Source organism: Rutidosis leptorrhynchoides, chromosome 6 (assembly GCF_046630445.1).
Source record: "Rutidosis leptorrhynchoides isolate AG116_Rl617_1_P2 chromosome 6, CSIRO_AGI_Rlap_v1, whole genome shotgun sequence".
Lineage (NCBI taxonomy): Eukaryota > Viridiplantae > Streptophyta > Magnoliopsida > Asterales > Asteraceae > Rutidosis > Rutidosis leptorrhynchoides.
In genome coordinates this window covers 8,355,809-8,370,711 of record NC_092338.1, presented here as the reverse complement: position 1 = coordinate 8,370,711, position 14,903 = coordinate 8,355,809, and the positions used below count along the sequence as shown (strand labels likewise).

General features: G+C 37.7%; 1 protein-coding gene and 1 pseudogene across 1 annotated transcript; both read left to right on the top strand.

Moving 5' to 3' along the window:
* The first annotated feature begins 6,286 nt into the window (after nucleotides 1–6,286).
* LOC139853412 (chromatin remodeling protein EBS-like) lies at nucleotides 6,287–7,496 on the top strand. The gene is made up of 4 exons (XM_071842805.1): nucleotides 6,287–6,359; nucleotides 6,572–6,923; nucleotides 7,030–7,098; nucleotides 7,409–7,496. The coding sequence occupies exons 1-4, from the start codon at nucleotides 6,287–6,289 to the stop codon at nucleotides 7,494–7,496; spliced, it is 582 nt and encodes a 193-aa protein (XP_071698906.1).
* A 796-nt stretch (nucleotides 7,497–8,292) lies between these two features.
* On the top strand, nucleotides 8,293–10,658 carry LOC139852006 (chromatin remodeling protein EBS-like; annotated as a pseudogene).
* Nucleotides 10,659–14,903: the final 4,245 nt, after the last annotated feature.

The following is a 14,903-nucleotide window of genomic DNA, read 5'->3' as shown; positions in this document are numbered from 1 at the left end:
GATCAAAGAGGTCATCGATGCGAGGAAGAGGATATCGGTTCTTAACCGTCAATTTGTTTAGTTCACGATAGTCAATGCACATTCGTAGGGATCCGTCTTTCTTTTTAACAAACAAAATCGGAGCGCCCCATGGTGAATGGCTAGGTTGGATAAAACCACGGTCAAGTAGTTCTTGGATTTGACTTTGCAATTCTTGCATTTCGGATGGAGCAAGTCTATACGGTGCACGTGCTACGAGTGCGGCTCCCGGAATAAGATCGATTTGGAATTCAACCGGTCGATGAGGTGGAAGACCCGGCAATTCGTCGGGAAATACATCGGAAAAGTCACTAACAATTGGCACATCATCGATATGCTTCTCATCGGACTCGACTTTCTTAACGTGGGCAAGGATCGCAAAACAACCCTTACGGAGTAGTTTTCTAACTTTAAGGCACGAAACGAGGTTGAGTCTGGTGCAACTCTTATCGCCATAAACAATCAAAGGTTCACCATTCTCGATAGGAATTCGGATTGCGTTAAGATCACAAAGGATGTGAGATTTCGTTTTGACTAACCAATTCATACCGATTATTACATCAAAGCTTCCTAGTTCCATGGGTATCAAGTCAATTTCAAATTCCTTACCCAAAATGTTTAACGTACACCCCCGGTAATATGTGTCGGCACTTAATAGTTTCCCGTTAGCCACTTCAATGGTATAAGTGGTATCTAATGGAAGAGGTGGAGTGCTAAAAGAATGAGTCAAAGTCTTGGATACAAAGCATTTATCGGCACCCGAATCAAATAAGCAAGAGACATAAGAATTGTTGAGAAGAAACGTACCCGTGACTAGTTCAGTGTCATCCCGGGCTTCCTCGATGTTGATGTTGAAAGCTCGGCCGCGCGTATTAGGGTTATCTTTCTTCTTTGGGCATGCATTTCTATAATGACCCGTTTGACCACATTCATAACAAGTGCCCGTCTTTGGTGCATTGGGCCACTTTCGAGCGACGGGAGTGGCACTTTTACAATCGTTGGCCTTATGACCAACTCCTTGGCACCGGTGGCAAATTAACTTACTACATTCGCCAAAGTGATGTTTGTTGCATTTGTTGCAAAGAGGTAGGTTCCCGGCATAACCCTTCTTGCCGTCGGAGGTGTAAGGCTTCTTAGCAAAGTTGTTGTTGTTTGATTGGGAGGGTTCCCACTTTCTTTTGTTGCCGCCCGATTTATCCTCAGCCTTAGGTGCCGGAACTACGATTTCGTCAACCGTTTCTATCAATTTGCGGGCCATGTTCAAAGCTTCTTGATGATTAGTGGGTTTGGATGACATTACTACGTGTTTGATACTCTTTGGAAGACCATCCATGTAAAGTTCAACCCTTAAAGCTTCGGGGTTCACAAGATTTGGGCACATCAAGGCTAGTTCGGAAAATCGTTGATTGTAAGCCTTGAGATCATTTCCGATCGCCTTTAAAGTTCTTAGCTCTTGTTCGAGTCTTCGGGTTTCTTCACGAGGGAAATATTCGACAATCATCTTTTCCCTCAAGTCGGCCCAAGAGAGGGCGTGAGCTTCATCGGTACCCACCAATTGTACATAAGTATTCCACCATGTAAGAGCGACACCGGCGAAGGTGTGAGTGGAGTATTTGACCTTGTCTTGGTCCCGACAACCGCTTATGCTAAAGACGGCTTCCGTTTGCTCAAACCATCGGGTGAGCACGACCGGTCCCCCGGTTCCATCGAAAGTGTGAGGTTTGCACCCCATGAAAGCTTTATAGGAGCATCCCTCGTTTGAGTTACCGGCTCCATTGTTGTTGTTGTTGTGGTTGTTGTTATTATTGTTGTTGTTGTTGGATGAGTCACCAGCCATGGCCGCATCTACGGCGGTAGCTATCATCCGTTCGAGAGCTTGTTCGGGAGTTTCATTGCGGCGTACACGACGATGAGCCATTGTTCCTTCAAGACACAAGAATATCATTGATTAGTATTCTCAATAATACTAACCGTGATATAGAATAAAGATAAAGAGAAGTTTTTCCTCGACTTGCCTTAAATTCTTTATGCCATAATGTCGGAACGTTCATATGAGTCACCGTAATATAATCCCGGAAATTATATTACCCTGATTCATATGTGCATTCGACATCATTTCATATAGTCAAGGTGGCGCGTCAATCAAATTAAACAACGTGAGATTAAGATGAACTAAGAGTAGATATGAGTAGAAGCGTTCGAGTATAAATGCACAAGTAGTCAAGTAATTCCTACTTCAAGTCTATATGCCGGTTGTAGTCTAGACTCACCAATGTACCCTATGACTCGAGGTTGACACCAATGAACTCTAAATCCCTACAACCAACGCTCTGATACCATCTGTAGCGAACCGACCAAATCATGTTTGACGGTGCCGTCTACTTAGGTCCCGTTACGTGGTCATAAGTCTTTAAAACAACGTTTGACCTAAAGATATGTCGCATTCATTTCAAATGTAAAGATTCTTCAAAGTTTACAAGAATAGTTCCACCACAAGTTACGATACAAAGTTTTAAGTACAAATGAAACTTATGCGACACAATTTAAAAGTAGCCAAAAGACGCTCCATGTATGCATATATACTCGACATCCAATGCAAGTATCAAAATAATGAGCGGAAACATGTATCATGTATCGTTCAAGGACCTGAGAAAAACATAGAAATCTGTCAACGAAAACGTTGGTGAAATCATAGGTTTAAGTAAGTAAGTACAAGTGAACCACAAGATTTGCAACCATGAGATAATAGTAATACATTCCAAAAGTTTGTTTCACGAGCACCCAATTATCAATGCTTAACATTCATTCCATAGAACCCCATCACAATAGTGTTAGAACATACACTGTTTCTCGAAAATACATTTCATTCGTAAACGGTAGCGAACCGTTTGAATGAGGGTTTGTCAAACCCATATGGCCATATAACATAAGTTCTCGCTTACACCCGGCAAGTGTAACTAATGATAATCGAATTGAGGATTTTTGTTCAAACTCGTATGTAGAATGTTTGTTTTCCTGTACTTGTGTTCACTTAGTAAAACGAAACGTTTATGTTTTTCTCATCCCAATTGTAAGTGCAAAAGAGTAAAAGTGGGACTATGATCTCACCTTGAGTGCACGTAAGAAAAGTACTTCACAAAATAACGTGTGCGAAGGATAGTGCTAGTCTTGACCTAAACAAATAGGTCGTATCAATAACGGTAAACACGATAGGTCAAAGATGTTCAATTAGTCCTATGGCTCGTTACGACTCGATTATGTAGCATGTGAAATCAAATTGTCAAGTTTCATGCAAGGTACAAGTATATAAACAAGTTAGGAAGGTTGCATAATCATTTGGTTAAGTTTGACAAAAAGTCAAACTTTGGTCGGTCAAAGTCAACGAAAAAGTCAACACGTTCGGGTCGGGTCCCGAACTATTTTTCTGAGGTTTTTAATCATGTATGAGCATGTTAGAACAAGTTACATGTGAATCGGAGGTGCGTAGCATAGCAAACATTATTCGAAAATTGACAAAGTTGGACAGACCACTTTGGCGCGCCGCGCGGGTATATGGCGCACCGCGCCATTACCTGTGCAGAGAATTCTGGCAGTTTTTAAGTTTTATGCACGAACCTAACTTCAAACAATCACCATTTATGATCCGCAAACAATCGAGACAAGTATCTTATACCGTTGGGAAGGTAATTTGACGAGGAAAACAACTAAACACATTTCATCAATCAATCTACCTAGTACAACAACCAAAACCGCATCTAATGCTTAACATTAACCGCATACAAGTTCATAAATGCAATTCAATGATTCGGGCAACCAATTTACATGAATGATATGCCGTTTCGAAGGTAATCAAGCATACAATCCAACTAAACACTTACCAATAATAATCCATGGCATTCAATGCATCAAAAGTCCATTTCAAGTTCATCAACCCTAACCCAAATTCACCAAAATCATAAATCAAGTTCATGAACTTTTCTAAAGCAACCTACACATCAAATTGAAGCTAGTGATACTAGGAACACAATTAGAACATGAACTTTTAACATCTAACAACATATGATCATCCAAAATTCAAGAACAACACACCAAAATTCAAGTTCATGCTAGTTACACTAAAACAACGAGATCGAGCATATAAATTACACACACGACATCACAATGAGCCATAGACACTAACTAACACCATTTCAAGTCAAAAACACGAATTTAGAGAAATCTAGAGTTTTAGAAATGTTACCCAAACGAGATGAAGTTGGTACCAAAATGAAGAGGATGAAGAGAGGATTACGAATATGTAATTTATTTTGTTGTAAGCCTCCTAGATCGGATTTAGATGATGATTGAATGAATTTGGTAATGGTGTGTGTGTTCTTGCTAGAGAGAAAGAGAGAGAGATGGAGATGATAATGAATGGGTGAAAGGGGTTTGACCCTTTGACCTAGTCAAGGGTTTGATCCCTTGTCAAGTTTAGTCCCTCAACTTTCGTTCGGGTGCGTGAATTACCTAAACGAGATAATTTAAAACGCGTATCAACGGGAGATGTTATAAACATATAACGGACTTTATATTAGTATAACGGAAAAGTAAATGGAAAAAGGCGGGATGTTACATCCTAACCGTCCAAATGTGAATCACCTAGATAATTCACAAACAAATAAGCTAAACACTCTAGCTTATGCCCAAAACACCATAAGTGTAATTTCGACCCTTTTGCACTTACTTCCACTTTGACTAAGTCAAATCTCGCCCAAAACAACCATAATCACAATTAACTAATGATTATGTTCCAACAACCCATTATACTAAAGGTTTCAACATCAAAACACTTACTTGCATCATTTTGACACAAATCCCTTTTTGACCTTATCTCTAGTCAAAACACCCATTTTGCAAGCTCATACCTTTAATCACTTATAACCTTAATTAACTAGTGATTTCAACAATCAAACATGATTATCAACCAATCAATTTCACTAACCAACCCAAATCAACCAACAATGGTCATTTACACCATTTACTAGCTCAAACACCCAACTATCAACTAGTGGGTTTACTCAAGAACACCCAAATCAAAACCCCAATTATGAACACTAATCATACTATGAAAACTCGGAGTTAGAACTTACCAGTACTACCACAATGTAGCCGTGAACGAGATGAACAACTTTAACACTTGCGATTTTGATCGCTTTGAGCTTCTTCTTCTCCAAATGAAGCTTTCTCTCTCTAAACTCTTTTTCTCACTCTAGGATTTGAGGTTGAAGATGAAAGAATGGGGATAAGATTGTGGACTTGATTGAGTCCACCAATCTGCCTTTTATGGCCTAAAATCGTCCCCCAAGTGAAAAGACCAATATGCCCTTCATTTAACTTAATTAGAAAAAGCAGAATTCTGTCGCAGGAACAGTGCGCGGCGCGCACCATTACCCCTGCGCGGCGTGCACAAAGGGCTGAGCAGGTCCTGTCAACTTTTAAATTATGCAAAGCTTCATACACTTTATGTACACCATATCTACATTATGTACAATAAATATTTGAGTCTTACATATATATTATACTTATGTGTTATATTTTTTTGAAGGGCAATAAGAATTATATAAAAAGAAGAAACTAGCAAGAAGCTAGCAATACAACCCTAACCTCGATCCAAGATCAGAACGAGCTTGCCGGTGGACCACTGTCGTCCCATTCTTGAGTGAGCTAGAGCGCGACCATCTTATCCATTGAAATCTTATCCATTGAACTAGCTACCAACACACTCGACAAAAAAGACTCGACTTTATATATATATATATATATATATATATATGGAATAGTAATGTTAATTACATTAATTGTCCCATACTTATACTTATGTGTTCCATTAAAATTTATATCTACCTACAATTTTGTTAACTACTTATAAATATATTTATTATTCTATCATTTAATACAACAAACAAATTAAATGTTATGAAGAAGAAGAATGAATATAAATATTAATGTGTTATATATTTAATGGTCATAAAGACAAATAATTGTTACATATTTATTTAATATACAAAATTTGTACTATGTAATATACGGAGTAATAATAAATAAAATAATAGTATTATACAATCAAGCAATTAATACAAATTTCTCATAAATTCCTATATATCTTCCAATTCACACTTTTTTCAACATGAGAAGCTAAAACCTAGTGCTTGTTCTTCTTTTTTTCTCAAACACGCTATTTCTTGTTAAATTGTCTTGCACAATATTTTTCATTGTTTCTGTATCTTTAATGGCGAGCACAAGAAGTGGAAGGAGAGATTTAGAATCATATTCCATCAATGGCACCGAAAAAATAATCAGACGTACGTCTATCATTTTTGTTTGTTAGTTGCCCATATATATATAAGTGTATATTCACACACGAATATCTAAACAAACTTATGCAAACACTACAGTTTCAATCGTTAGAGTTTGTGTAAACACATGTAAATTTCGTAAATGAAATTCGTACAATTTTGTAAGTGCACATGTTCATTCAAGTAATAACGTTGATTTACTTCACTTGTGACAACAGGTGGCGATTGTGTCCTCATGCAGCCTGAAGACTTAGACGACCCACTTTACGTCGCTCGAGTTGTGAAACTCGAAAAAGATCGTGACGAAAATGTGAATGTTTATGTCCGTTGGTATTATCGTCCCGAGGATTCAAAGGTAGGAAGGCGGAATTTTCATGGCGAAAAGGAATTGCTTTTGTCCGATCATTATGATTGGCAAAGCGCATATGCGATCGTTGGGAAGTGTGTGGTACACTCTCTAACGAGTTACAAAGCGCTTAAAATCATTAAGGAAGAAGATTATTTCTCTAGGTTTGAATACAGGCCTTTTGTTTCCAAAGGTTTAGGTATGAGCCCTAAAAATGTTGATGTGTAAGTACTCTTTTATTATCACCTCATTCAACTTTATTTAAAATGTAATATTACATACTTTTAGTCATTAATTATTATGTATTGTTTTCCTTTATGAAATATAAAGGTATTGTAGATGTGGATTGCCATACAATCCAGATGAAAATATGGTGGGATGCGATGGATGTGGTGACTGGTATATATCATGATATATTATTGTTATTGTCTTGATGAATATTTTTGCAATCTCTCTCTCTCTCTATATATATATATTGAAAAAATTTAGAAAGAACTCAAATAACCCTACAAACTAAAAGTGACTGTTTTTATTATTTACTTTTTTGAAAAAAATCTAGTGACACATAATGAGTATATGTATATATGAAATTGATCAACTCGATCTGATACTTTGAGCTTCTAGGCTAAGCTAGCATGAAGTTATAAAGAGGTATTATTGGTTGATTAATTTATCCCTAATTTTTGTACACGCTTGATTGTTTTCGCAGGTTCCATTTTACATGTGTCGATTTAACTTATGAAGAAGCAATAAATCGAAAAAACTTTTTCTGCCCAAGTTGCGATCTTCAAAAATAATTCAGAAATGATGAAGATGGCGAGATGGTGATAGTTATTTTAATAACAGTAATGAGTGTGTTTAGAACTTTAAAAGATTAATACATTACAATCGTATAAATAATATGATTGCAGTGTATTAATTTGGTACTGTTTAATGTTTGTCTTATATGGAAAATAAATTTATTTAATATTTATTATTATTTAACTTTTCATATAATAAAAAGTAAAATGGAAATTGCGAGCATATTTAGATGTATAATGGTTCTTGTTTGGCTTTATACAATTAAAAATATAAATAATTCAATAAATAGTGTTTAATGATATTATTAAGAAAGTTAAGGGATTTTAGAAATATATATAAATATTGAGATAGTCACCATGTAATTATTAATATTAAAGACATATAATCAAATTTTATTGTTTGGTGTCAAATCTAAAGGCATTATTTTTATTAGTTTTAGTTATTATTATTATTATGAAATCATGAATCGTGATTTATGAAATTTGTATTATTTTTGTTTTTGGAAAGAATGAATATATTAGTTATATCTACTTACAGATTCTTTGATAAATTTAATAGCAATTAAATATTATTTGACTTAATTATTTAAGGAAAAATTTACTTATCTAAAAAATTTCTTTTATAAATGCTTGATAAACTTTGTCATAAAAGATATACGGAGTAATTTTTAAATCAATTTCCTTTTGTAATACAATCAAAATGTTTATGTTTATTATTATTACGAGTACAAAATTATTATTGAAGTATTTGCGAAAAAAAAAAAAAATTATTGAAGTATTTGCGAAAACTCTGCGCAATATGCACTCCCCCTACCCAGAACTCTCTCTCATTTCTTCAGACCTAAAAACTATGGTTTCTATAAACTATCTCTCAATTATATCGGGAGTATATTATAGCAGCAAAATCAGCTCAAACTTTCAATGGCTAAAACAAAACCTGGAAAAAAAGATATTGATTCCTACTGCATCAAAGGCACCAACAAATTCGTCAGACGTACGTCTTTCATCTCTCAATTTGATGCGAAATAATCTACTTTTAATTTGAAATTCTCCATCTTTCGCTGAAATTATTAAATTTTCGCTGAAATTTTATAAATTTTCGCTAAATTTTTTGATATTTCGCTGAAATTTTCGATTTTGTCGCTAAATCCTCTGAATCATTTCTGTATTAGGTTTTGTGACATATAAGCGCAAAATGTTTTAATTTTGAAAATGCTGATTTTACGGAGTTGTTTAGACAGCTGGCGATTGCGTGTTAATGAGGCCTACAGACTCCGATAAGCCACCGTACGTGGCTCGAGTGGAGAAGCTGGAAGCGGATCATCGGAACAGCGTTAAAGTTAGGGTTCGGTGGTATTACAGACCCGAAGAGTCAATGGGAGGAAGACGCCCATTTCACGGTGTTAAGGAACTGTTTTTATCTGATCATTATGATTTGCAGAGTGCACATACGATTGAAGGCAAGTGTATTGTTCATTCGTTTAAGAATTATACGAAGCTTGAAAATGTTGGTACGGAAGATTATTTTCGTAGGTTTGAGTATAAGGTTGCTACTTGTGGTTTTACGCTTGATCGTGTTGCAGTGTAAGTGTAGTCTTTTTTATGAATGTTAACTTAATTTTTTTATTTTTTAATAAATAAATTTGGTGCAAGTGTTAATTGGGGATTTATATATGATATATGCAAGTACTGCAAGTGTGAAATGCCTTACAATCCGGATGATTTGATGGTGCAATGTGAAGAATGCAAGGACTGGTATGTTGAATTATGTTACTATACTTTTTTAACATTTACATGCTAAATGGTGGTTTACAAACAGTGTGTTTAACATGATACTTAAGGGCATATGTTAGGAAATAGTTGATGAACATAGTGTACATAGTTTACCCATATGTTAGTTGATAATTATGTCTTTTTGGAAATACCTAATATCACCTGAACATTCAATTATGGTAATTTATGTTCATTAATTGTTTCTCTGTGTGTGTGTGTGTGTGTTTTTAGGACATCTTTAACCTATAATAGCGTTAATGTATGAATAAAAGTACCTTATGTCCAATCCCAACTAGTTAGTAAAAAAGAACATACTTCATATTCTTGGTTAAACGAGTTTTAGTTTTGGATGTTGGGTAAATGGTTGTAATTGCTAGTTGTTCTACAAACAAATCCTTTCAGTGTACCTGCATGAAAAATTGAAAATTGCTGCTTAATACATCTAGTTCTCTACACCCTACCCTGCTAATGATTTGATTTATTTGTCACTCTAGAGTATAGATAATAGTGCGAGTTTAGCTTTAATACTTTGTTCTTTTTGTATGGACCATTAGTTTGCTGTTTTACTCACTGTCTAAGGGACAATAGTTGCCAGATTTGAACATGTTATTGACCATGAACATCCACTTTTCCTGTAGGTTTCATCCGGTATGTATGGGAATGACAATTGAAGTTGCAAAGAAAATGGAGCAGTTTGTGTGCTCAGATTGTGCTGATAATGATGATGCTAAAGAATCGTTGAACTCGTTTCCACCATCTCTTGATGCTAAGGTGAAAATCCATCTCATTCACTGTTAACAATTTTTTTTTTTATGTGGAAATCTTTACTAATATTTGATAAGCTACGATGTAGATATTTATCCACAAACATTTGGATACTTCTTGAATTGATCAATAGTAGATGTGGCAATTTCAACCCATTTACATGTAAATTGGTTGGTAGGTTATGATCAAATGGTTTAAAAGGCATCGGAAGTGTGTACCCAAGTGCGTAAAACTTACAAGTAAAAATATTATGATAATATTTTTTATCGAATCATTAAGCATGTTAATTACTTAAAAAGTTTGAATAACGGATAAATCTGTTTACGGGTCGACCCAATTTGGCCTGGCCCCTTTTGTTTCTATATGTAAGCTATTGTCATATCTTAATGAAAGCACGTGTTTGATGTTTGTAGCTGGAATCCAAGCGTAGAAAGTGGTAACAAGTGTAGTGGTGAAATGTACAGTTGTGCAGAACAGAGCATGCTTAAACAGTCAAGAAGCTTTATGTTCAAAGTTATGCATGATATGTATCTATCTTTTTTATTTATGTTTGCTAGACTAGTGTGTAAGATTGAGTTTTTCTTTTAAATCTTTTGGTGCAATCCTAAATTCAGAGTAGAATTAGAGGTATCAAATCAAGTGATATTGAATCCTTTTTCAATCTTGACATCTTGTGTTGTTCCGTTTCCGTAATTGGACTTATAGTTTCGGCTGTTCTGGTGACAAAATGGGCGGGTCAAACAGGCTGGTAAAATGGGCCAAACATGCGCTTTTATTACGGGTTAGACCAAACAAGAAACGTGTTACTGTTCTTTTAGGATACGAATCTAAATTTCTATCTTTGTGTTCTAAAGCTGTTTATCTATTGGCTAAATACTAAAATCCAACTGAAATGTATGCTGACAAAAAAGTGACGGTACATAAATTGGTTGCGAATCAAATTTGATTGACTCGCGGGTCAAACTCTTAGTTGTCAAGGAATGTGACCTCTGGGCTCTGACTATGGTAGATGGGGTTATGTAATTTATATGATGCTCCTGAAATGAACTTGCCCCTAAATTATTGGCTAAATATATATTTTAAAGTAACAAATATAGACATACATACAGTACTCCGTAATATCGTTAGTTCTAAATATTGTAGAATAATGATCATATTGTTTGGTACTGTATTTATTTAAGAGTTCATTCACGCGCTTAGGAATAATTATTGTATATTAATCAATTTTTAATAAAGATATTGACAATTTAATGAACCAACTAGTACATAATGGTCCCTAAGGGTAACATAATACTCGGTATATAATATTTCAAGTATTTTATATTTCAAATGATGAATGCCCATTCTGTGGTGGAGATCAAGAAACAACGGATCATCTCTTCACTTCATGTCGTTATGTAACTCATTTGTGGCGCGGGCTTATCTCATGGTGGAATCAAAATGACACACTCCCAAATGGTGTGTTAAACGCGATCAACTCGGCTAACTATTTAACCAGGTCTGACTCCCTTAATTTGGTGAATTTGGTCACACGATACACTTCGCTTTGGTTGATTTGGCGATGGAGAAACGACTTAATCCACAGCGATGATAGGCGAAGACCTGTTATTTTTAAAAGAAGACATTTTGGCGAAAACAAAAATATTAACCCACCTTTGGATTTCGACTCGTAGCAAATTGGTTAATGATACCGCAATCCGCATGCGCACCTGCAAATCTATGCGGGCACCCTCTAGGGTGCGTATGCGTGTGCTCATGTGCGTTATGCGGTATGCGGATTCGTATCTAATGCCTTTGTTCCCGGAACAGCGATTACTTGGCTATCAAGTAAATATCTTTTCCATAATTACATCCGTGATTCGGGGGAGTTTGTTATGGAAAAGATTGCCATTATCTCGGATGGTTCTAGAATTAGGGTTTGCCTATATATACAAACCCTAACTATCATTCTAAAGATCGTGACATTACATAACTACCATCTGCCATACGCCTTACGTAATTGAGCATCATTCTTCGTCTCTTCAAGGTTAACAGGTTAGTTCTTCATTAAGCTAGCACCTACAACCTTATTTGGGGCCTTCCGATCAGCGACCGCTATCGAAGGTGGACTTAATCACTTGGCCACCCCGCCGACATCATCATGTCGGCCAGGGTTATTCACGGTAGCCGGACCGGAGAGCCTTGTTCTAAGATCCTTAAACCCCACTAACGCATTGAGCATGCATGTTAAACCCAATGGTAAAAATATGCATGATCAAGTGGTGCTTTCATTGAGAGTCGAACTAGTTCAAGACTGTTTAATTGCTTTCTCTTTTAAAAGGTTTTGAATTATAAGGCTTATTGTTCAAGAAATTTTTTGAATTTTTTCTTTTAACAGTATCATGACTTCCGGGGACTCGTCGGAACGTACTCAAACGGATAATCAAAACACACCATCTGGCAGTCAGCATACGCAGGCTATGACTACGGGGGCGGGATACGCGCCATATCTTCCACCTGTATCCGGCGAGCCTTTTCAGAGGTATAAGCCGATATATCCAGATGGGATTACACCGCCAAGGGCAAACTCGCCAGTTACCACTACGCGGTTGGATTTTTCCGAAGTGGATCCAAGGGTCATCTTGGCAGGCACTAGCGGTGAAACAGTAGGCTCGCACGTAGTATGCTGCGGCCAGGTACCTATTTATAGTACCACGGTTTCAATCCCTCTGCAGACGCAGAGTGTTCAACAGAATTCATCGTTTACACCGTTGCAACCTTGGCAACCACCGCGTCCAATTTCGCAGTTTTTGACTCCTGCGGATGCGCAGACATTACTTAATAGTTGGAGGTTCGGTGTCATTCCGGATGCCAATTCTCATTTGACGCCGATAACCGCAGAACAGCAAAGCACTGCGCATACGGTTGGGCTTATAGCGGCATATCCTCAGGTCTCGCAGGCATCTGCGCCACAGGTTTCGATACCTTTTCAGATACCCGTATACTCTGCGCCGGCAAGCCTGCCTTCTTTTCCAAATCAGCCTTGGTTGTATCCGCAGACGCCAGGGCAGCCCTGGCAAAATATTCAGGGGCAAGCGAATCTCGCAGGCCAATTTATGCAGGCGGCACCTCCCGACATGGTCCACCTGTTTTCACAACCTGATTTTGTTCAGGATATGATGATGCGTTTCTTCGCAGGGCTCAAAGGTGACCCTGTTAAACCACCTTTTGAGCTACTAACAACTTTTGATAAGTTTCCTCCGCATATAGCTACATATCCGTTTCCATCTGCGCCAAAGATACCTCATACGTTAGGTACTTACAATGGCTTAACTGATCCGGATGACTTCTTACAGCGTTTTGAAGGCGCAATGCGCACTCAAGGTTGGGTGGATCCGGTTGCGTGTCTGATATTTCCAATGAAACTGCAGGGTATTGCTCGTGAATGGTTTAATAAACTGCCGGCGGGTAGTATAGCCGGGTTTATGGATCTGCGGACTAAATTCTTGCTGCAATATCAGAATCAGAGGCCACGCAAACGCACTCATATTGAATGTCATGATATTGTGCAGAAATCCAAGGATTCTTTGGGTGAATTTCTCACAAGATATACTAATGAGTGTCTGCGCATACCAGATCTCAAACCAGAGCAACAGATTTCCGGACTCATACATGGTATAAACTCAGAACGTCATCCAACACTGGTAAGGCGTCTGCGCCATACAGTCCCAACAACTTATGCTGAGGCGCTTAATGAATGCCACGACTATATGCGGAGTGGCGAAGATAATGATATCCCAACAGCTAGCTCACGCAACGAGAGGAAGGACGACGATGATCGTTCGTGCGATTAAAATCGTGGTAACAACTCTCACGGAAGGTATCCTAGCGGTGGTCCTATCAGGAATGATAAAGGGAAATCAAGTGGCAATTATCGAAACAATAATCAGCGCGACATCAATAATCAGAACTATGCACTGCTTAAAAGTTTGTCTAAAACGCTAAAAGAAATTTTGGCAACCGAACCGGTATGCGCAACCTTTGCGGTTCCAACTCCGCTTACAGAATTTGGTAAGCGGGATAAAATAAAGTATTGCGAATTCCATGATGATTACGGGCATGACACTAATCGATGCAAAAACTTTATGGAACGAGTGCTCGAGGCACTACGCGCAGGTAAATTGGATCACTTAAAACCACCTAAGAAGGACAAGGGAAAATTCGCATAGGAAGGTTCGAAGGCTAAAACTTTCGCATGGCAAAAAGTTGATAAAGCAAAAAACGCTGACTTAACCATCAATATGGTTGACGCAGAGAAAGTTTGCCAGCGGAGAAAGTACAATGATCATCATGACTGGGAACTTCTCCCAATCACGTTTCCTCCTGTAATGTCAATCGACACAGTTAACTAGCCCATTATCATCAAGTGTCGTATCCCTACTTGCGGAGTACAAATTAAACGCATGCATGTTGATACCGGGAGTGGCGTCGACATTATGTACGAACATTGCTATCGTTTCCTTCCTGCAGAAGTTAGGACGCAGCTACGCCAGTCTGATGTTACGTTATATGGGTTCTCTGGAGAAAGCTCATGGCCGATAGGGCGGATAGAGCTGATGGTAGAGCTTGCGGATGACAGGAATCCACAGATGATCAGACATGAGTTGGTTGATTTTTATGTGGTCCGATCGACTTCGCGTTATAACGCGCTGCTAGGAAGAAACTTCATACGGCGTTTTAACATTATACCATCCGTGGTGCATGGCTTGATTAAGTTTCCTACAGTGGGAGGCGTTGCCACGATTGTGTCACATCAAACAACCGAGTTGTGTGGCTCAGTTGTGCCTATAAGCACTCCCAGCGTGGGGGAACAACTCGCAAACTGTG

Bases quoted from the DNA above. Each gene is read 5' to 3' on its own strand.
- LOC139853412 (XM_071842805.1), top strand. From the start codon at position 6,287: ATGGCGAGCACAAGAAGTGGAAGGAGAGATTTAGAATCATATTCCATC. The intron at 6,360-6,571 runs GTACGTCTATCA...TTGTGACAACAG, and splicing joins CACCGAAAAAATAATCAGAC to GTGGCGATTGTGTCCTCATG. The intron at 6,924-7,029 runs GTAAGTACTCTT...TGAAATATAAAG, and splicing joins AGCCCTAAAAATGTTGATGT to GTATTGTAGATGTGGATTGC.